General features: G+C 43.2%; 1 protein-coding gene across 2 annotated transcripts in view; it reads right to left on the bottom strand.

Moving 5' to 3' along the window:
• The window catches only part of SCML4 (Scm polycomb group protein like 4), a 58,813-nt gene extending 35,414 nt beyond the window's left edge, over positions 1–23,399 (bottom strand). For both annotated transcript variants that reach the window (XM_068551223.1, XM_068551225.1), the window contains exons 1-3: positions 23,244–23,399; positions 3,638–3,767; positions 1,234–1,434 (exon numbers count right to left, since the gene is read on the bottom strand). In XM_068551223.1, coding sequence (XP_068407324.1) covers positions 1,234–1,434; positions 3,638–3,767; positions 23,244–23,399 — 487 coding nt within the window. The remainder of the gene's footprint in view (positions 1–1,233; positions 1,435–3,637; positions 3,768–23,243) is intronic.
• Between the last annotated feature and the right edge of the window lie 405 nt (positions 23,400–23,804).

Here is a 23,804-nt window from a genome sequence, read left to right as displayed (position 1 = left end):
CCCCTCTCCCCGACCCTTTCTTAGCCAGCCAGCAAGGTCACCTGCGCTGCCCCGTGGCTGGGGTATTGTATCCCTTTTCCCTGGTGATACGGAGGCTGTGTCTATGATGCTGGGCCAGAGAAGACACCAGGCTGTCCCCTTGGAGTCAAAGCATCTTGCAAAGGCCTGGAGCTCCAGGGCTTAAGGGCAGGTGGTGACAACCACTGTGCATGTGGAGAGCCTCGGGTAAGACAGACAGAGCCTCTGCGGGGAAACATTTGAAGGGGGCAGAGCTCCCAATTCTGCCTCAGACTTGTGGTGACAGTTTCCACTCCCTCTGGATGCTGTTGGGTCAGGGTGGAAACTGGAGGAGGGTGGTGACAATGGGAGATGGGATTGACCCTGAAGGCTCTTGTTTTAAAAAAAAAAAAAGTCCTGTGAGATGGGGTTTAGACCATGAACTTTCCCCACTTTCCTGCATGGTGTTAAGGAATAAAGGAATAAAGCAGAGGAAGGGAGAATAAATAGTGACAAGGGTTGATGTGTTAGATATGTAGTCAGGGAAGGGCTTTTTGATAAGGTGGCATTTGAGTAGGAATCTGAAGGAACTCCAGGAGCAAGTCATGTGGACAGTTGGGGAAAGAGCATTCCAGAAAGAGAGAACAGCAGGTGCAAAGGCCCTGAGGCAGGAGAAGCATGGTTGGAGGACACAGGAATGAAGCCACTGTGGCCAGAGCAGAGTTTGGGACTCAATAGAAGTGCCCAGGAGATCAAGGAAGTTCCCAGGACCAGGTCACATAGGACCTGGGGGCCCCTGTAAGGATGTGGGCTTTTTCTCAGAGTGACATGGGAGCCATTGAGGGTTTGGAGAAAAGGAGGGGCATGATCTGACTTAGATTTTGAAAGAACCAGAATCGTGAAAGGATTCTGGATATATTTTGAAGTTGATTCTGAAAGGATTCTGGATATATTCTGCAGTTAGAACAATAGGACTTATTGACGGGTTGGAAGTGGGAGGTGAAAGAGGCAAGTCAAGGGAGAGGATTCAGATGTCCAGTCTTCTTATCCAGATCTGGAAGTATCTTCTCCTCAAGCCCCAAGAGACATCTTCGGCACACAGGCTCATTTAAGGACCCTGGAGCCCAGAAGATGGGGACAGACCCTGGCCACAGTCCCCTAAGCCTGATTACAGCTATTTTCCTCTTTGGAGACACACCCACGGCCCTCCTCATACAGCCTGCTCCAGGGCTTTACCTGACACCATGTCACCACCGTAGCCCTGCTTGACCAGGGAGAAGACCAGCTTCTGCTGGTGGGCACAGTCGATGCACGCTTGCACAGCCTGCTGCAGGACAGCCGACGGCCTCTCGGGCCCAAAGTGCTCGGGGAGCTGCTGTACCTTCCTCCTCTCCAGGTACGGCCCTGCGTTGGCTTGCTTGTTGATGTAGAGGCAGACTGTGGAAACAGACCCACAAAGCCCTCAGCATCAAAGCACATCAGGCCAGGGGTGGCTCCCGTGCACACTGGGGATGCCTCAGCCATGTCCCCTTGGCCCTGGTCTTGGGAAAGCAAAGGCCAAAGTGGGACCAGTTCTTCCCAACTTAAGAAGTAAAAGAGGCAATAGAGTCAATCACCTCCAGCTGCCAGGGCTTGCTCTCAGAAAGGCCTCCTGGTTGGGAAGAAATCGGCATGTCCCCTCCGATGTACTCAAATCTGAATTGTAGACAATTATGGACAATTGTGGACCATGTATATAAATGTATTTATGTGCTGGGAACATACACAAAATCTTCCCTTCTCCTCCCAGGAAGCTATCAAGCTGTATATAATGTTTGCCATTTTTTTTGTTAACCTTCAGTAATTAAAAAAAAATCAACATGTTGCTACTTACTCCAAAGACTATATATGCGATGAAATTCTAAAGGGAATTCTGTTTACAATCTCAGGATAATGAACACTCAGCAGTCCATTTAGGTGAGCCCAACCAATGGTCCCCACACTTTTAAACTAATATACCCCATTGGTAAAAAAATTTTTAGCACATGCCCCAACATGTGTTTATTTATTTACAGACTATATACATTCTCAACTGTATTAATGTATTGCATACATTTTAAAGATGTAACCAAAAAATAGAAAATTTTAAAGGATGAGATAAAAAGAAATATTAATAGTAGGTGTCATATTTTCTTCCACATGTTAATGACTCCTCTTATGTCTCCCCCTCCCCCCAGCCCAGGTATGAGCATCTTACCCTTGGGGCCACTAGTGCAGAGGAGTGTTGAAAAGGGACTTTAAGAGGAGACCAATATGACCTTGGAAGGATTAAACAGTAACAACAAAGTTGAAGAAAATTAGTTTTTATTGAGCACCTACTATATTCCAGGCACTGTATATCCTTTATCTTGTTTGATTCTCAAGATAAGCCTGAGAATTAAATATTATTACTTCCTCTACTAAAGAAGAAACTGAAGTTAAAAGTGGTTAGTGGCTGCTCAGAAAGTGTAATTAATGGTGCAATAGGGATTTTAACTAACGTCTTTCTGATGTCACGGCCTGTGCTCTTTTCACTCTACCAGGCTTCCTTCTTTGACTAATCCCACATGATTAAGGAAAATCTAATTGCTAAGGGACCTTCATGCCAGGCAGTGTGCTAGGCCCTACCGAGAAAATCTATACAATCCCTGACTTCAGAGAACTTAGGGCCCAGAAGGGGAGACAGACCTACTCAGAGAATCACAGGAAGTGATGTGGGACCTTGGCTGTGAGAAACATTAGGCAGGTGCTAGGAGAGCCCATCCTGGGAACCTTGGCAGGAAAGTCAGTGAAGGCTTTCTGGAGGGAGGTACCTGAGCTGAGGTACAAGGGAGGAATAGGTTGACCCCAGAGGAAAGATCATTCCAGAAGAAGGAAAGAGAATATGTTACGATCCTATGGTGGGCCCTAAAGACTAAGAGCAGGGCCTTGTTGGCCATACTACAAAATTTGGTCTTTACCTAACAGCATCAGGAGGGCACTGAGGGATTTAAGGGGGATGGGGCTGGGGATGGTTTGTGATGAGGGGGAACTATGGATGTGTATGTGTATGTGTGTGTGTGTTGTGTGTGTGTATGTGTGTGTGTGTGTGTGTGTGTGTGTGTGTGAGAGAGAGAGAGAGAGACAGAGAGACACCATCTGACTGCTGTTACTCTTAAGATAGAACTGTTGGTTGGTGGATGCCCCATGAGAGAGACTGGGCCGAGCTCCACCCTGAACTGGATTGGAAGGCACTGGGTGGGACTGAGGGGCACTAGGATCCTTAGGAGATCTGGAAGTACAAACACAGGGATAGAAACTCTTCAAGGTGAGCAGGCTCGCTGTTGCTGCAAAGTAAACGTGGCTCTGAAGATAAAAGTCTGGGCTGCCAACCACTCTTTCGAGCCTCCACCCACCCACAGCAACCAGCTGAACTCAAGATGCATTGAAAACCAATTTTAAATAATCCACGCTGTGAGACACTAAACTCCTGTTCTCAGGGAATTTGGTCATCCTATCTACTGTCCAACTGACACACTGAATCCCTCATTTGAGCGACCTCAGTGGCAGCTCTCTAGTTGACAAAGTAACTTTAGCTGGCGGGCAGGCCATCCCAGCCTTGGAGTTCATTCGCCTCACCTACCTGTGAGAGCCTGTGGCGCTGCCAAGCTGGGTATGGTGGCTGCATCCTGAGGGATGGAGCTGAGGTCCGGCTCCGGCGTGCTCCGCGGGGGTGAGAGGGCTAAAGGCGTCATGAGAACCCGAGACTTGAGCTGCAAGAGAGAACCCAGGGAGTCAATGAAAATCTGGAGACGCTCTCTACACTTTCCCAGGATCCTTCCTGGGCTCAGTTAACCACTGCTACTCTGTCATTCTTCCACACCTTTCTATTGTGCAGCTTTGGGGGCTGAACTTCAGATTCAAGTTCATGATCAAGATTCGAGTTTGGCTCACACCCAGAGGTCAGCTCTTCACCCCGTCCTTACAGTGGAGCCACCCAGGAAATGACTGTGTCAGGCAGTGGGTGTGGGACACACAGAGGTGTGAGGAATTGCAGCCTATAAGCCTCCTGAGTGCAGGATGCAGGGTGGGGGACAGTTCCCAGCCTGAGCCCCTGTGCTCCTGAGGTTCCTGTGGACAGGTCTTTCCTGACAGCCACCCAGTGACCAATCCTGAAGCTTTGCTCACTCTGCTGAGTTTTCTGTTCACAAAGATCACTGGGTCCTGCTAGAAGAGACAGCAGGAGCCATTCTTCCAAAAGGTGACATGCTTCTCAGGGCTTATTTCCTGCAGTGGAGACCATCAAAGGCTGATGCTGATGTTGGTGGTCCATGGACCACACTTTGAGTAGCAAAGGTGGACATTCTGTTGTTAATGTATATGCAATCCCCATCCATATCCTAACTTGATTGCTGGATTTTTAGGATGTAATAATAATAGTAGTCATGGAGAGATAGTATTCCTACTGCTAGTTATCCAACCATTCTACATTCATTCATTTAAGTCATAGCAGTGTTTAAGGGAAAAACATTCCAGTGAATGAGTATACCAACTGCAAATGTCCTGAGGCAGAGCATGCCTGGAGTGTCTGTGCAACATTAAGGAGGCAAGAGTGAGATTGGAGAGGTGGTAAAACCACAGGGCTTTGCAAGGCACTGTAAGTTCTTTGACTTTTGCTCTGAGCTCTTCTGAGCAGAGAAACTACAGAATCTAAACTGACATTTTCAACAATCTTTCTGACTGTTGTATTGAGAAGAGATGAAAGGAGCAAAAGTGAGAGGACCACTAATCTAGAGTAGATGAGAGACGATAGTAGGTTGGATCAGGATGAGAGCAGTGGAGGTGAAGAGAAGGGGACAGATTCTGGACAGATTTTGAAGATGGAACCAGAAGGACGTTCTGACACACTGGATGTAGTGTGTGAGAGAAAAAGAAAGAAGTCAAGGATGACTCCGAGGGTTTGGGCCAAGGAGTTTTCAGGTGGGGGAAGGAGGAGGGGAGAGTGGAGACAACGAGGGAAGGTCAGGGGTTGATTTTGGATATGTCAGGTTTAAGATGCTTAGATCCAAGAAGAGATGGTAAGTAGGCAGGTACATATACTGGACTATGGAGTTCTGGGGGAAAGTCTAAACGGAGATCTAATTTTGGAATCATAAGTAGTGAGTTGATATTTAAGGCCATGATAATGAATGAGATCATCAGAGAATTGAGGGTAGGTGGAGAGGAGGAGGATCCATCCATTGAGCGCTGAAAGACTCCAACATGAAGAAGTCGGAGAGAGAGGGGTGACCAGCAAAAGAAACCAGGAACTATATCCAGTGGGGTAGAAAGAAAAGCAGGAGAGCGTGGCACTGCAGGGAAAGATGGAGAAAGTGTCTCATGGAGAAGAGAGTGACCAACCATGTCAAATGCTCGGTCAGACAAGGAGGACCAGAAGTGGCCACGTAGCAACTTTTTGACAAGAGAGGCTGTGGTGCAGTAGATGGGATGAGAACCTGATTGGAATAAGCTGAAGAAATAGTGGGAAGAGAGGCACTGGATCAGGAAGTAAAGCCAACTCTTACAAGGAGTCTTGTCTTAAAAAGGAGTGGCCAATTAGCCACAGCAGCAGGAGAAGTAGGACTGAAAGATTTTTTCTCCATAATGAGATACCACCTCACACCCATTAGGATGGCTACTATAAAATAAAATTAAATTAAAAATAACACATGTTGATGAGGATGTGGAGAAACTGCAACCCTTGTGCACTATTGGTGGGAATGTAAAACGGTGCATTCCTCAAAAAATTAAAAATAGAATTACTCAGAAATTGCACTTCTAAAAGAATTAAAAGCAGTGTCTCCAAGAGATAGTTGTACACTCATGTTCGTAGCAGTATTATTCATAATGGTCACTGTGGAAGCAACTACAAATGTCCATCAGCAGATGAATGGATAAACAAAATGTGGTATATACATACAAGGAAATATTATTCAACCTTAAAAAGGAAGAAAATTCTGACACATGCCACGACATGGATGAAACTTGAGGACATTATGCTAAGTGAGATAAGCCAGGTACAAAAAGACAACTACTGTATGAGTCCACTTATATGAGGGACCTAGAGTAGTCAAATGCACTTAAACAGAAAGAAGAATGGTGGCTGCTAAGGGATGGGGGGAGGGGGAAAGGGAGAGTCGTTGCTTAATGAGTATAGAGTTTCAGTTTTGCAAGGTGAAGACGTTCTGGAAGTTGGATGCACAGCGATGTGAATATACTTAAACTACTGTACTGTACACTTAGAAATGGTTATGATGATAAATTTTATGCATGTGGCTTTTATCACAATTACTTAAAAAAATTTTTTTTTAAATTTATTTATTTTATTTTTATTTTTGGCTGCATTGGGTCTTCGTTGCTGCACGCGGGCTCTCTTTAGTCACGGCAAGCGGGGGCTACTCTTCATTGCAGTGCGTGGGCTTCTCATTGCGGTGGCTTCTCTTGTTGCGGAGCACGGGCTCTAGGCACGCGGGCTTCAGTAGTTGTGGCTCGCGGGCTCTAGAGCATAGTCTCAGTAGTTGTGGTGCACGGGCTCAGTTGTTCCGCAGCATGTGGGATCTTCCCACACCAGGGCTCAAACCCATGTCCCTTGCATTGGCAGGCAGATTCTTAACCACTGCAACACCAGGGAAGCCCTATTTTTTTTAATTTTTAAAAGATTTTTTGTTGTTGTTTTTGAGAAGGGGGAAATATGTTCTAATGCTGGTGGAAATAGCCCAGTAGAGAGGGAAAAATTGATGATACAGGGGAGTGTGTGGAGAACTGCTGGCATTGAGACTCTGAACAGGTGAGAGAGGATGAGATTTAATGAACTGGGCTATGGCCTTAGAAAGAAACAAGGACTTTTCATCTACTGCAGTAGGAAGGAAGGAGGAATATGAGGCTCTGGATTTGAGTGGATGTGGAGGTGGGAGCTTACAGAAGGCCTTCTGCAATGGCTTCTAATTGCTCAGTGATGCTGGAAGCTGTGTGCGAGGGTGGAGGAGGGTGGGTTAATGAACTAGGAGGGTGGGAGGCCGTGGGGGCAATGGAATGTGGCTGCTGAGCAGCATTGAGGGCACAGTGGGATGTGCGGAAATGAATTTGAATTAACTGAAATGAACTTAAAAGGAGACAGGCCAAAAGTGAGCATGTTGGCTACACAAGGCTGTATGTGTGCAGAGTCTGGGGTTCTTGCTAGAGATCCTGTGTTAATCAGAAGCAGCAATTAACAATAGATAGTTCATCTTAATTTGAGTTTAGCATTTGAAAAAATTAAAAGGCTCATCATGTAGCAATACCATACTAAGTATTATAAAAATAATTTAAAAGAAACTTCAGTGGTGGGACAGAGTAGATGGGAAACCTCCTGTGACTCAGTCACCATGACTATGGCAGGGTTTCCTCATCTGCCAAGTGTGAAGAGGGCTGCGGCCACCCTGCCTGTTCTCCCAGGTCATGCACCAAGGGTTCCCCTGGTGGTCTCTCTAGGAATGGTATCTCTAGGAAGGTACAGCTTGTGATGGAGAGGCTGGTGGTGACAGTCTCCAAGGACTGTGGGCAGCAGGCTCTGGAAGAACCTTGGCTAAATCCTCCTTTACAGGCTTAAAGCCCTTCAATGCCCAACATACAGATAACGATGTTGATGGGGGGAAATAAACAGGATTAGTAAGTCGTCATTTTCCCCCCCTGTGTTCTTTAAGTAAATTACACAAAGATGCATGTGATCCTTCCCGAGAAAAATGACAATGATGATGAGGAGGAGGAGGAGGATGACGGCAGCTAAGACTTAGATAGCAGACACTGTTTACTGTTCATGTAAACTTCATAATGACCCTAACTTTAATACTTGCTCACTATTTTAATATTTATTAGAGGGGAATCTGTCCATTGAACCCAACTCCAATGAAATAATATAGTTGGCTGTTACCTCTGCCCATAATTTCTGCCCAGGTGAAGCAATTAAAGGGATTAGACTAAGTCAGCTGGTTTCAGGAAAAACCTTACATATTCATTCAGCCTGTAAAACAACTTCTGGGACTTTTGAACAGAGAAGGAATCTCATGCAGCTGTGGGTGGTATATGACTTTTTAAAAATATCCTTTCGGTAAGAGGATAACTCATCAGTAGGAATATCCTTTGACTCAGCATTCTGAAATTTCTATCTCATTGCTTAATATAAAGAATGAATCAAAAGTAAGCTAACCTAGAAAAGGGAGAGGGGTAGGTCATAGGGACACGGGAGTCAACTGAAAGAGCTTTCAATGGCCAAACCTGGAGCAACATGAACAACAGATAAAGAAGGTAGTAGTGGATTATAATTTAAAGTATACAGTGAATATCCATGACTCCATACTCACATAAATGAGTGACTGACTAAGTAAATACATGAGGAGAATAGACAGATCTCCCATGTATAAAAATTCCAAATATTTTATTGTGGAGTATAACTCCTCCTCCTTAAGTGTGGGCCACACATAGTGACTTCCTTCCAAAGAGGACAGTATGGGAATGGGGGGAAGAGTAACTTTACAGTGGATAAACTGGTCAAACACCACCTCAGCCAGGGGATCCAGATCACCATCCACAGTGATAAACCATGTCGATAGTTCGCACCCTTGATATGACGTGATGGGAATGGCACCTTACCTCTGAGATCTTCTTTCCAAAAATCCATGAATCCCTTCTAATCATGGGATAAGCTTCAAAAAACCCAAGTTGCATAACATTTTATAGAATACTTGACCAATACTCCTCCAAACCGCCAATGTCATCAAAAACAAGAAAAGTCTAAGAAATTTTCACAGCCCAGAGGAGCCTAAGGAGACATGATGACTAAATGTGATGAGGTATCCTGGATGGATTCTCGAACAAAATAGGGAAAAACTAATGAATTTCAATAAAATATGGACCTTATTTAACAATAATGTATTATTATTGGTTCACTAGCTGTGACAAATGTACCATAATAATGTAAGACGTTAACAATAGGAGGAACTAGGTGTCGGGTATATGAGGATCCTCTGTATATTTGCAACCCTTCTCTAAACCTAAAACTGTTCTAATATATAGTTTATTTTTAAAAATATTCAAAACAGAACCTGGCAGAATAAACTGCGTAAAATAAAGAGGAAGGAGGGAGGAGAGGCCTCTTTCTTGGCTGCATAAGACTGGAAGAAAATTTGCTGCCCAGGATGCCTTGCTCTGACATGCAGGAGCTAATCCTTGGCCTTCAAAGCCAACAGCCCTGTGCGGATGCTGGCAAAGTTGGCACGTTTACCTGAAATTCAAAACCTCAATCAAATGGGTATGGCGACTCCTCATCCAGGGCATGGTTGCCAATGGCTGTGCTTTGCCTTCTTAAAGCATCATGGTGGGATGAAGCAGAGGGGTAGAGGCGGCCCCTGCCAGCTGGAGTCTCACCAAAGGGGCTGGGGAAGCTGGGATCAGCTCATCTTTCTTTTCCATTCACAGATCCAAAATATGGGCCTGGAGAGTTTCTTGCTCCCGCTGTCTTCAGGGGAAGACCTTCTCTAAGACATTTGCTAGAAAATCACTGCAAAGAGTTGGGGGGGGGGGGATTTGTCTGCAAACTGAGATGTGTGGCCAGGGCACACTAAAGAAGAAGGGATCAGCTGATGTAAAATTCAAGTATTTTTCTAGAAATACGCAAGTGTGGGGAAACAGAAGTACTGACTAAAGAGTATTTCTTAGATTGACAACAAGAGGTTGGTAAATGAAGGATACAGAATGTGGTTGGGGGAGTATAGAGATGTGTAGAGCCTGCCTGCACATCAGCAGAGGATGAAGCAGCAAAGCGAAACTAAAATAAGTTCAGGATAGCAGTGGGCACATACAATGGAGCACTAGCTTTTGGGTCTGGGTTCAAAGCCCAGCTCAGTCACTCACTAACCCTGTCCTAAGTCTCGCTACTTAGCCTTTCAGAGCCTACATTTCCTCATCTGTAAGGTAAGGATAACAGCACCTTCTCACAAGGGTGTGACAAGAATGAAGTGTAAACATTTAGCATAGGGCTAGTGCAAAACGAGAACTCAATAAGTGTTTCTGATCATTATTGCTGCTAGTATTATAATTTTATTATTAGAAATTCCAGAAATACAAATGAGTTCCAAGTTTCTTGTTCATGTAGCCATGGCAGGAAAGGGAAATTGCCCATCTTTCTTCTAGGACCCATCTATATTTTCTACACTTACCCACTTGGGATCACATCTTCCCAAATCTTTGAAGACCCACCCTCCTACCTTACACATTGCACATGATCCCCTTTAAGAAATGTTCCCAGTACGTTAAGTATTGCTTAGGCAGGAGCTGCCCTTTCCAAGTTGTATCATTTAAGCTAAGTCTAAAAAGGGAAAAAAATTCATTCCATGAGGCAGTCATTTGCTCAAAAAATATTTATTGAGCACCTACTGTGTGCAGGAAACTGTTGTAGGTGCTGAGGATACATCTGTAAATGGAGGAGATAAGGTCATTGTTCTTGATGAGGTAATATCATAGTGGAGGAAACAAATAAGAAACACAACAAAAATGTCAAATTGTGATTAAGTACTACTCTGAGAAGTAAAATATGGGGATGTGATAAAAAGGGACCAGGTGACTAGGGTAGGCTGATAAGGAGGTGACACCTACATCAAGACCTGAATGACAAGAGGGAGGCTGAGGGTTTCCCTGGTGGCTCAGTGGTTAAGAATCCGCCTGCCAATGCAGGGGACACGGGTTCGAGCCCTGGTGCGGGAAGATCCCACATGCTGCGGAGCAACTAAGCCCGTGTGCCACAACTACTGAGCCTGCGCTCTAGAGCCCACGAGCCGCAACTACTGATCCTGCATGCCACAGCTACTACTGAAGCCAGCGCACCTACAGCCCATGCTCTGCAACAAGAGAAGCCACCGCAATGAGAAGCCCGTGCACCGCAACGAAGAGTAGCCCCCGCTCGCCACAACTAGAGAAAGCCTACACGCAGCAACAAAGACCCAATGTGGCCAAAAATTAAATAAATAAAATAAATAAATTTATTAAAAAAAAAAAAAAGAGAGAGGCTAAGGAAAGAACTTTCGAAGGAGACAGAGTGGTCAGTGTAAGCCTCCTAAAGCTTGGCTTCTTCAAAGAACCAGGAAGCCAGAGTGGCTGGAATTATGAGCAAGAGGCAGAAGGATGCAAGATGAGGTTAGCTAGGTGGTCAGGGCCCAATCACGAGGGCTTTCTAAGTCAGTGTTGTAGATTGAATTGTGTCCCTCTCATAAAAGACATGTTCAAGTCCTAACTCCCAGTACCTGTGAATGGGACTTGACTTGGAAATAGGGTATTTGCAGATGTAATCAAGTTAAGATGAGGCCATACTGGATTAGAGTGGGCCCTAACACCAATGACTGGTGTCCTTATAAGAAGAGGGAAATTTGGACACAGACACAAACACACAGGGAGAATCCCATGTGACAATGGAGGCAGAAATTGCAGTGATATGTCTACAACCAAGGAACACCAAGGATTGCAGGCAACCACTAGAAGCTAGGAAGAGTCAAGGAAGGATCCTACCCTAGAACCTTCAGAGAGAGTATGGCCCTTCCAACACCTTGATTTTGGACTTCTAGCCTCCAGAACTGTTGTTTTAAGACACCCAGTTTGTGGTACTGTGTTATAGCACTCCTAGTAAATAAATACAGTCAGATTAAAAAGTTTGGATTTTATTCTAAGAGTTATGGAAACAATCAGAGAATTTTAAGCAGAGAAAGACACAACCCAGCTTTTATTTTATAAAATTAAGTATGGCTGCTATACAGAGAATGGATGGGGAGAGGCGAAATAGAGAAAAGAATACTAGTGAGGAGGTTATCATATGGTCCAGGCAAGAGGCATAGGTGGCTGAACTAGGGTGAAAGTACTGAAGACAGAAAGAATTGGTTGGATTCAGGTGTACTTTGGAGGTGAAATTAAGGTGATTAGAGAGAGAAAGTGCAAAATCAAAGATAACTTCTAGATTTATTCACATAAACTTTGTTTTGATAGTATATTTTTATTACACTAGTTTAAAACATTAGCATTTTACTTGTTGCTCATTTAGTTAACTTTGGGGAAGCCATAATACTGGCTTGTGTCTAAGGTTCAAAACATTCCTCCTCTAATACTCAAGCAGTAAAACTTCAGAATATGACAGGAAACATTCTATGCGGAACTTCTGGGAGAGGACGTGAAAAAGAAGTCGAGCATCCACATTTCCTCATCTGGGAAATGAACACTGAGAACTGACATGATTTCACATTGCCCAATGAGCTGCAGGGAGTGGTGAGAACACAGGACTCAGAGAGGGCTGGGGTTCTAATCCTGGTTCTGCCCCTGACTCACATGGGACTCTGAGCAACCCATTCAATGCCTCTGGACTTCATCTTCCAAAGCCATTAATGCGGGTAGGGTTGTTGGCTTTTTTTTTTTTTTTTTTTTTGGCCTTGCCACTCAGCATATGGGATCTTAGTTCCCGGACCAGGGATCGAACCTGTGCCCCCTGCAGTGGAAGCACGGAGTCTTAACCACTGGACCACCTGCGAAATCCCAGCTTGTTGGTTTCTAAGTTCTATTCCAACTCGTAATGTTGTGTATGTACCTTGCATTAGACTATTTCTGAAAACATTAAAGAGTTTGAGATAAAACCAGTATCAGTGCCATATTTTGAATGTTGATTAGAAGAAATGTGGCATCCTAAATTTCTTTGGAGTTTTGTTTCTGGGAATATAGAAAACTATGTTATTTGGATCAACGGAAAACAACTACCAACAATGGATAAAATGTAAGATTAGTAAAAGTATGGAGGAGCTAACAATATATAAAGGATAACTGGGCCCAAATATAGGTGAAATCTAGGCCTTGGAATTGCCATGGATCAGGGCTCACCCAAAGGGCTACAACCTCAGGGTAAGGGTAAGCTAGCTGTAAATTTGTCCTGCCCTACCCCACCCATACCTGACTCTAAGGAAAGTTGCCTTGACACTGGGGGAGGGGGTGTGCAGAATCCCTGGGAAGATATTGCCACAAGCCAGAGCTCACACAGATTTGCAGCTCAAATTCACAGAACTTGGGCAACCAAGAAAACTTCAGGTTGTGAAGTTATTTTAAAAATTACCCAATCTGGCAGTGCTCCCAGGTTACCTGGAAAAACAAACACAAATCATCTCTGGAGAGAGGTCTCAAAGAAGTCCCCAAAATAATTTTTCAAAGTCAGTGAATAACACAGCCCAAACACACAAGGAAGCAAGGAACCAAAGCAAGAATGGGCAATAAAAACACACAGCAGTAAAACCCCAGAAACGGGGCTTCTCTGGTGGCACAGTGGTTAAGAATCCGCCTGCCAGTACAGGGGACACGGGTTCAATCCCTGGTCTGGGAAGATCCTACATGCCGTGGAGCAACTAAGCCTGTGTGCCACAACTACTGAAGCCCGCGTGCGACTAGAGCCTGTGTTCCACAGTAAGAGAAGCCACCGCTTCTTTCTTCTTATGAGAAGCCCGCGCACCACAACGAAGAGTAGCCTCTGCTCGCCACAACTAGAGAAAGCCCGCGCACAGCAACAAAGACCCAATGCAGCCAAAAATAAATAAATAAAGTTAAATAAATAAATAAAATAAAATACTTAAGATGTTTCAATTATCAGACTTAGATTCTAAAAGCAAGTGTGATACTATGTATAAAGATATAAAGAACAAGTTTGAAAATATCTCTGGAGAACAGAAAACTATAAAAAATAATTGTAAAAGAACCAAATCTAACTTCTATACAATAACTAAAATTAAAAACCAAATAAACAGATTTAACAGCATACTAAATATAGCTAAAGAAAGAATTAGTGTGCCAGAAGATATGTCAGAGGAAATTCACCAAAAAGTAGCATAGAGACAAATAGATAAAAACTATTGAGGGAAGGTTAAAAGACAATGCGAATATGAGAAGTTTTAACATTAGAGTTTCAGAAAGAATGGAACAGAGGTTATATTTGAAAAGATAATGGCTAAGAATTTTCCAGACCTGATGAAAGTTCTAATCCACAGATTCAGGAAGCCCAACAAACTCTAAATAAGATGAATAAAAAAGAAATCCACAGGTAGACTCAACAGAATGAAATTGTAGAACACCGAAGGCAAAGAAAAAAATCTTAAAATTAGCTTAAAAATACAAAACCTGCCAGGGAACACTCACATAAGCCAGATGGAGAGCTGAGTTCTTTACAACAATGGGTCCCAGAAGATAAATGGAATAATACCTTCAATGTGCTGCAAGGAAAATAACAACCTAGAATTCTACACCCAGCAAAAATATTTTTTTCCAAAAGTGAAGATGAAATAAAAGTACTTCCAGACAACAAAAGCTAAGAGAATTCATCACTAGAGGATCTATATTAAAGGGACTTCTAAAAGATGTACTACAGGAAATGGAAAGTGATTTCAGGTAGAATGTATGATATGCAAAAAGAAATGAAGAATTTTTTTAAGTGGTAAATAAGCAGGTGAATCTAAGTGAAAATAACTGTACAAAACAAAAATAATTGTTTTGAGGGATTAAAAAAGCAAAAAAGAATTAAGATGTGTGATGACAGTAATACTGAAGTGGGGAGATAAATGGAGTTAAAGTGTCCTAAGGTCCTTGTATGATCTAGGAAGAAGCAAAGGTAAGGTTAACTTTAGAAAACTCTAGTACGTAAGCATGCTGTAATTTCTAGAGCAATCAGTAATACAATAGAAAACATAGTGCTTAAACTTCAAGCAGTAGAAAAGAAAGAATTATATGCTTAAAAATCCAAAAGAAGGCAGGAAAGACAGGTAAAAGGAACATAGAATGAGTGAGACAAATAGAATACAGAAAATAAGACATAGATTTACACCCAAATTTATCAATAATTACTTTAAATATAAATGGACTAAATGTCTAGTTACAAGATAAAGATTATTATACTGGATGCTATGGATTAAAGTGTGTCTCCCCACCAAAAGATGTTGAAGTCCTAACCCCCAGTACCTGTGAATGTGACCTTATTGGGAAATAGGGTCTTTGCAGATGATCAAGTTAAGATAAGCTCATTAGAGTGGGCCCTGAACCAATATGACTCTGTCCTCATAAAAAGGGGAAATTTGGACACACAGACAAACATGCACAGAGGGAAGACAATGTGAAGACCCAGGGAGAATGCCATCCACAAGCCAAAGAACACCGGAGGCCCCCCAAAGCTAGGAGAGAGGCCTGCAGCAACAGATCCTCCCTTCCAGCCCTCAGAAGGAACCAACCTGGCTGATCTTGATCTCAGATTTCCAGCCTGCAGAACTGTGAGACAATAACTTTCTGTTGTTCCATCGACAGATGAATAGATAAAGAAGACGTGGTATATATACACAATAGAATATTACCCAGCCATAAAAAAGAATGAAATAATGCCTTTTGCAGCAACATGGATGGACCTAAAGGTTATTATACTAAGTGAAGTAAATCAAAGACAAATATCATATGATATCACTTATATATGGAATCTAAAAAAATGATACAAATGAACTTATTCACAAAACAGAAATAGACTCACAGACATAGAAAATAAACTTACGGTTACCAAAGGAGAAAGGAGGGGGGGATAAATTAGGAGTTTGGAATTAACAGATACACACTACTATATATAAAATAGATTAACAACAAGGACCTACTATATAGTACAGGGAACTATATTCCATATCTTATAATAACCTATAATGGAAAAGAATCTGAAAAAGAATACACATATTCAGTAATACATATATATTTAACATGTATATATATATATTAAGTGATATATATGTATATCTAACATGAAATTAATACATTGTAAATCAACTATATTTCAATAAAAATAAAATTTTTAAAAAATTTGCCCTGTTTAAGCCACCCAGTTTGTTGTATTGTGTTACAGCAGCCCTAGGAAACTGATATACCAGATTCTATTTTTTAAAAATCATGTTTTCTCTCCCTTCCTTCCTCTCCCACGCCATTCGAGGATAGCTTTGTCCACGTCCCTGCCCATAGCTTTCCCTGGGGGCACATTGCTCCTTTAGGCTCCTCTTTCTTCACTCAAAACTCCCTCAGGGTTCTGCGGAGATTCAGGGAGCAGGGTTAGGGAAAATTGAATACCTCACCGTGTTTAACCTTAGACTTTAGTCTAAAAAACTTGCCTGTTGGAAACGCAAATCAGCTCCAACAACAAGAAGTTTGTGGCCAATGGCCTAATTCCATTCTGAGGAGTCAGCCTGTTTCTGGGTTTACCCACACCTTTTTCTCCTTTCCCTTGGGAGAGATTAAACATGCAAGGGATGGAGGGGCCAGTATCCTTTGGCCTTGTTTACATTGCTTTTACTCCTTAGCATAAGTGAAAATACCAACTAACATTTATATCTGAGTTACACTCAGAATGCTGGTCAGGAAACATTCACCAGATACCGCTGCCCCAGACCTACTGCTTAGCCTCACCCCTGACCATTGCTCCAGCCCTGGGGTGAGGGCAGCGGAGGGCGGGGGTGGTCACAGAAAACCCCAGGAGAGACAGTTCCCAGCTCTAGGGTTAGTGTGCACGGAGGCAGAGGCGGAGGTGGTGCTACCATTCTGCCTGGGTGGGGCTGAGAAGAACGGGTTAATTTCCTCCTGACAGAGGGCAGCCGAGAGAGGAGACAGTGAAGCCGTGAAGCCCGTACTCCGTTGAGTACCAGGAGACAGAAGGAAGAAAAAGGAAAACAAAAATAACCATCATTGGATAAAGCGGGATGCAGAGAAACAGATCCATCCATGTGAAGTATTTAATGAATGTCGACTCTGCCCTGTGACTCCAACAATCTTTCGTAGAGACCACACATTTCAAGGAATGCTTGCTGTGATGGAGTTTCTTACAGAAACTGGCGAGGGAGCCAAGTTCTACGCACCAGCAGGTGTGGGGTCAGCCCTGAAGATGACAGTGGGGATATGGAACATACACTTACAGGCATCCTGCGCATAGCAGAGCTCAGAGCAGTGGGGAGGTGGAGCAGCTTATATTGGTTCACAAGAGGTGATTGTTAAATTTTCGGGAATATTGCAAGTTGTTTGTTAGACACAGCAATTATTAAAAATTAAAGTGCATACACTTACAGAGTATTAATTTTTAAAATATATTAAGAACAAAGGTAATAGATACTCAAAACTCATCACTTTCTAATTATTTTACTGTTGCATCTGTGTGGAAATACAGTACAAGAGTGATACTGCAGCACATCTTTTACCAACTCCACTTTCAGGAAAGTCACATTGGTGCCTTGAAACTGGCCATGTTGGCAATATTTACACCTTGGAAATTGGCAAATGCTGGCAAATAGGGCTGGATTTACTGTTCTGTTGACTTACAGGCTTAAGAGAGTGATGGAGAAAATATTAAAAATGCAAATTAAACTTAAAAGTGTGTCTTGTCCGTAGCCATTACACAGCGAATAGAATGAAAAAACAAATATTTTTTGTTTTCACAAACTATTATCCAATTCAGCAAAGAAGTCAACCACATCCTTGACAAATGAGTGAAATTCCAACATACAACTTCACTGTTTACATTTCTCTCACTCCTTAACATAAGTGAAAATACCAACTAACATTCATGTCTGAGTTACACTCAGAATGCTGGTCAGGAAACATTCACCAGATACCGCTGCCCCAGATCCACTGCTTAGCCTCACGCCTGACCATTGCTCCAGCCCTGGGCTGAGGGCAGGAGGGTCACAGAAAACCCCAGGAGAGCCCGTCCCCTCCCTAGGCGCTGCACACCGTTCAGCCCAAGGGAATGGCCCCTGCCTAGTGCCTGTGTAGTCATTTCCCTCACGGGCCACAGGTGGTACTTCATATGCACCATCAGCAAGAGGGGGACCTTGAAAATAGGCACAGGAAAGGTTAGATGTCGATTCTTCCCTTCCATACTATTAGGCTGCCGTTAGCGTTCGTAACTATGACTCTTAAGGCAATACAAGATCTGGATAATCAAAGAAGCACTGAAGCCAATTCAACAGTTATAATGAAAACACACTTTAGAAAGAGGCTTTAAACAAATGTTGAAACCAACAAACAAACAAACCCTTTCTACTTAAGTTTGAACATTCTCCTAATTGAGATTTTTGTTAACTTGATGTCCTTGTTACACAGTGCCAAGAACACATACTTTTTCGGGGGGGAAAAGGGTGACAATAAGAAAGGAGGAACAAAACAAAATGTTGCATTTACTCATGCTCTTCAGAAAATTACTTTCTTTATAAAGTGAATTTTCCAGTTAACGGAAGACTGTCCTTTAAATATTTAGCAGAAATTGCTGGCTTTTCCCAAATATCCATGCTCCTTTCTTCATTTATTAATGGAATCCCTGGATTTCAGCTTATCACATGGTCACTCAGCACTACATTTTCCCGCCTCCCGTGGAGCTAAGTGTGGCCAAGTGACTCACTTCTGGCCAGTGAGTTGCAAGTGTGAGGGTGTATACAACTTTGAAGGTTTCACCCTTAAAGGGGAACAACGTGCCCTCCACCACCTCTGTCCCCATTCTGCTGGCCGAACTAGTGGGATGGTGAGACCTGGAGGAGCCACCTTAGAGCATGAGGTAGAGACTGTGTGTTAAGATAGCAGAGCAACAATATAAAAGGAGCCTGGGTCCTCGACGCGGTGGAGTCATCGAATCAGCCCCACATGGCCTTCCCAGACAGTAACATGAGAGAGAAATTAGTTTCTATCTTCTTTAAGCCACTGTTCTTTGGCCTTTGTTACAGCAGCTGAATTTGTATGCTGAATGATACAATTATTAACATTTTAGAACATTTAGACTATTTGTTTTTAATATTTCAGGGATGCTATTCTTTCTAGAGCATGTTACACTTTTCTTAGCTAGTTAAACAGAGCAGACAGAAAGTAATCTACTCTTTTCTGAATCAGGAAACACAAATACTATTCTGAACAATAATGCAAAGAGATTGCTGAGGTGGAGAGGGCTGCTGGCCCGACAGTATGTGGCCTCAGGCTGCGGAGCATGGTTAATTCATGCCTAATTCCTGCAGTTTTTCTGACTCCTCTCACTATGAAATTATCAAGGATCTATAAGAAACATATATATAAAGTGCTTAGGCCCAGAGGCTCAAATGTAGAAGTGCTCAGTAGGTGTTACTTATGACTATTATTGCTATTAGTATTAATTATTATTATTGTGTACTGGGGACAAACGGCTATCTTAAAAAAACCGGCACTTTTTTCTTCCTGCTTAAATCATAAAGACACAGAAGCTGAAAATCCCGCTATTTGGAGCCATTATAATCAGCTTTGTCTACTGAATGGAAGTTAGGGTTTATCCCTGGTGCAGACCCTCTCTCTTTATCTTTTTAAAAAGACTTCCATGGTCTCCTTAGTCATGAAATGTAAGGAAAATCTACCTGTTGACCTTGGGGAGTCTCTGAACTCAGGACATAAATCAACAGCAGATTCTTTGAACTGAGATGTAAACGTTCCGTTCTATAATGAAGAAAGCTGTTTTCACGGCAGTCAGAGTATGGGTCTTCGGAGAAAATATGACGTTAAGAGGTTTTTCCTTCCTTTGACTGGGGTGAGAAGGGGGCAGCAAGGCCATAAAATGATACTCACAGCAGCAAGCATGCCCCAGCAAAGTGGCTGCAGGCCGGAGCCAAGAGACATGGCCAGATGGGCCCTGGGAGGAGGAATGGACCCATGAACTCTGGAGCACTCACATCTGAATGCCAGTTAAACCCTTCCTTTTCTGCCTATAATTTGCTCATGTTATTCTCAAGACTCAGAGAAGGGGTTAAATATCACAGCCTGTGTTAGCTGTGCTTGGGTCTTAAAGGGAGAGGCTTATACCCATACTTGGACCAGAGAGAGTTTCCACACGTGCAGGGACACAGAGGTGATTGACAGAGCAGCTTGGGACAGCGCCAGGCAAGAAGCGACAAATGTCAACCAGCACAAACCTGTGATACAGTTGGTACAACCAGGCATCCTCAGAATCTCCTGGCTCAATACTTATCATTTTATTATGATAATATTGTTAATATAAATATAATAATGTGCTGACATAAAGTTATATTGTTATTGTTTTATAACTGATAATATTACCGTATATTTTATTGTTCTCAATTACTAACATGATATCATATAATTATACTTTCAGTATCCAGCTGTGTGTGCAATCTTCTCCCCAAAATATCTTCCCCTTCAAATCAAAGGCTATTAAACTGCAATAATCAAGCTTGTAAGAAATGCATCTACAGTAAAGGTAAACAGACTCTGAGGAAGGGTTTGGAAGCATTTTCTTAGTAATAAAATACAAGATCTTTAAGGGTAGACCAAGTAATATCTTATTTCACTTGCTCAGGATTTTTTTTTAACAACTCTGGCTCCCCAACTGTGTCCCAGGTAGTTAAAACTGCCAAATGAGTGGCCATTTGGTAAATGGAATCAAACTGTACAGTTTCCTTGCTGGCATCTCCACAATTAAAACCATTTCATTACTGGTAAAATGGGGCTTCAGGGTCTAAGAAATTGTCAAAATAAAACCAGAGAGACTTAATACGTTGCTAACTTTACTTTGCCAAGTAAGGACATTTTTTTTTTTTTTAATTAATTCTTTTTATTTATTTATTTTTTTATTTATGGCTGTGTTGGGTCTTCGTTTCTGTGCGAGGGCTTTCTCCAGTTGCGGCAAGTGGGGACCACTCTTCATCGCAGTGCGCGGGCCTCTCACTATCACGGCCTCTCTTGTTGTGGAGCACGGGCTCCAGACGCGCAGGCTCAGCAATTGTGGCTCACGGGCCTAGTTGCTCCGCGGCATGTGGGATCTTCCCAGACCGGGGCTCGAACCCGTGTCCCCTGCATCGGCAGGCAGACTCTCAACCACTGCGCCACCAGGGAAGCCCAGGACATTTTTTTAAGATTACCAAACCCTCACAATATATGACACTTGATAAATTTTAACACCAAAATAGCAGGAAGCAGATATTTCAGAATAAAGGACGATCCTGGGGCTTCGCTGGTGGCGCAGTGGTTAAGAATCCGCCTGCCAATGCAGGGGACACGGGTTCGAGCCTGATCCGGGAAGATCCCACATGCTGCGGAGCAACTAAGCCCGTGCGCCACAACTACTGAAGCCCGCGTGCCTAGAGCCTGTGCTTCACCACAGGAGAAGCCACTGCAATGAGAAGCCCACGCACTGCAACTAAGAGTAGCCCCCTCTCACCACAACTAGAGAAAGCCCGCGCGCAGCAATGAAGACCCAGTGCAGCCAAAAATAAATAAATTTTAAAAATAATTAAAAAAAAAAAAAAAAGAATAAAGGACGATCCTTTAGGTGGAATCATTTTAGCTTTGTGAAGACTTTAGACGTTTTTCTCCTGTCACCAGGAGCGGGTCGGGGCTTCATACAGACTGGCACCCGGTTTGGAGCCATTTTTCTCGAACACGAAGCCCATGGCTTGGGGAGCTATCTGGGAGCTGCTGGCCTGAAATAATTCCCACAATTTCCTCAAATATATGGGAGGTGGACTGAAAGAAGAGCTGTGGCCTGCTGTCCCCAGAAAAGAGACCCTGTGAGGCATGGGAATAAGATCCACCTGCCATGTGCAGGGCCCGTATGTCAGCTAACCGTCTCCAAAGCTTTCTTCCTGCCCTGAGCTGTCTCTGAGTGTTAGGAGAACTGAAAACGGCCTTTTTCAGGAGACAGGAAAATTGCAAAGTTGGGTTCATTCCACAGAGTGAATTTCCATTTTTCCTGGCCCCAGAAATGCTGTGTCTGTCGGTAATTTTCTTTCTTGGGTCACAGCTCCCAGGGGAGCAGGAGAAAGGCCAAATAGAGAAAAATTTTCAGTGTGTTTCTTTAGATCCTGGATTCACTCCCTGGCTCTATAAACAGAAGGGCTGCCCCGCTCCAGCCTTCCAGATGCAACTCCCAGACCCCAGCAACTGCGCAGGTAGCTGAGCAGAGAGACCTGCCCTGGGCCAGCTTCAGAGACACAATTCTAAAACCGGTGTGCCCATGAGAAAAAGGAAGCTCTCTTTGTTAAAAAAAAATAACCAGTGACAGAAGCCTTTGCTTCAAGAGCTGGCTGAGTAAAAGCTTCTTTTACTAAAACCAGTGACCCCCAAATAACTTTAAGTCACCTTCCCCCTACCTATTGTGTCTATTTTCCAGCAGTTGGAAGAACTGTGGAGAACCAAAGGGATAGAGGTTGAATTCATTACCAATTCTTCCAGAAGCTTTGTCTTTCTGCTGACCTGAAATAATTTCCATACATTTTCCTAAATATATGGGAGTTAATTGCCAATTTGCATTTTGGTTTGCGTATTCAGATCTCAAGATGGAAACATAAGCTCTTTATTTCTAGAAAAATAGACGAAGGAAAACTTCTGAAGCTCATTTTCTAATGCCCGAAAGGCTCATGGAAAACAACTCAATGATCTTTCTTCTCTAGCAGACTCTTCAAAAACATCTTAGAGGAGAAGCTCTCCCTCGGGTTTGGGTTGTTTTACGTGATTTCAGTTACATCAGAGAATTTATTCTCCACCCCACAGCCTCGCCAAATCATTAATTCTTGAAAGAGTAACAGGATTTTCATTTTGCCTGATATGTCTCCTTGTAGCCAGTCTTGACGTCAGCGCCTTTTGTAAGCAGGAAACTATGAATTAACACCCTGAATTTTCATGATGAGTCCCCTTATTGAGGCTCTATTAGGGAAAACTCTTCACGACCTTTGACACTAGCTTGCTCGCATTATTAATTTAAATGTCTCAGGGACATCATCTGCTTCTACTGAAATTAATGACAAATGAGTTCTGGAAAGTGGTTTCCAGAGCCGCCCTCATAAGAACAGTCAGGGGAAAGCTCAGTGTCTGAAACGTTAATTGAGATGCGAGGCTTAATAATGTGTGTTTAGCTATGACCCTAAAATCTGCTCGCCTTACAACTTTCCCCATCTGGTGTAATTTGTTTTCTCCACTTGTAAAAATGCACACGACAGCGACAGCATGTATTGTGTGCCATGTTGCAACAATGAAGCCTCGTCTGTCACATGCTTCATTGAGAGAAACTTATTTCTCACCCTGTCTTTACCCAGTTTCCAACCTCTCATCACATTTTGCACTGGAGTTCTGCCCAAGCGCCATGCCCCAGCCCGGTTCCACTTTGGAGAAAGGAGATGATGGAGCCATACCTTGTACCCGGGTTTCCGCCCTCTTTTCTTTGGGATCTTCACTGCTGGTAAAGAACCAGCTGAAGCAGAATAAAGGTTATGAACTGCCATCTTCATAGGTGTTGAGTGAAGTGGGGGTCGGCCTCGCTTTCTCCCCGGGATCCTCTGAGACTGCATTTCTGCTGGTGCCAGTCTTACAGAAGGAAGTGACAAATCGCTCACAGGCAGAAGAGGTGCTAAGAATTAGTCCAGACACAAAGCAAAACAAAAACAGAAGTGTTTGTTTGGTTTGCAAGGCAAACATGGATCCGGTTTGGTGATTTTGGCCATACCTACCCCTTAAGGGAGGGGAAGACCAAATATGAGAGAGCCAGGCACCAGTAGGAGCTTTTAAAGTGCTGTTGGGCTCCTGGTATAATTTCAAGGATAGTGAATTTCCACGGGACTATAGTGAAGTAGGGAAGATACTGGCTAGGTGAAGAGGACAACAGCTTCCCAGCAACAAGCCAACAGATGGTGTCACCAGCAAGGAGACAACTTTATCTATGTGTCTCAGTTTCCCAGTTCAACTTTGAACTGAAA

This window comes from Eschrichtius robustus, chromosome 9, assembly GCF_028021215.1.
Source record: "Eschrichtius robustus isolate mEscRob2 chromosome 9, mEscRob2.pri, whole genome shotgun sequence".
In the NCBI taxonomy this organism is placed as follows: Eukaryota; Metazoa; Chordata; class Mammalia; order Artiodactyla; family Eschrichtiidae; genus Eschrichtius; species Eschrichtius robustus.
This window is presented reverse-complemented; position numbering and strand designations above follow the sequence as displayed.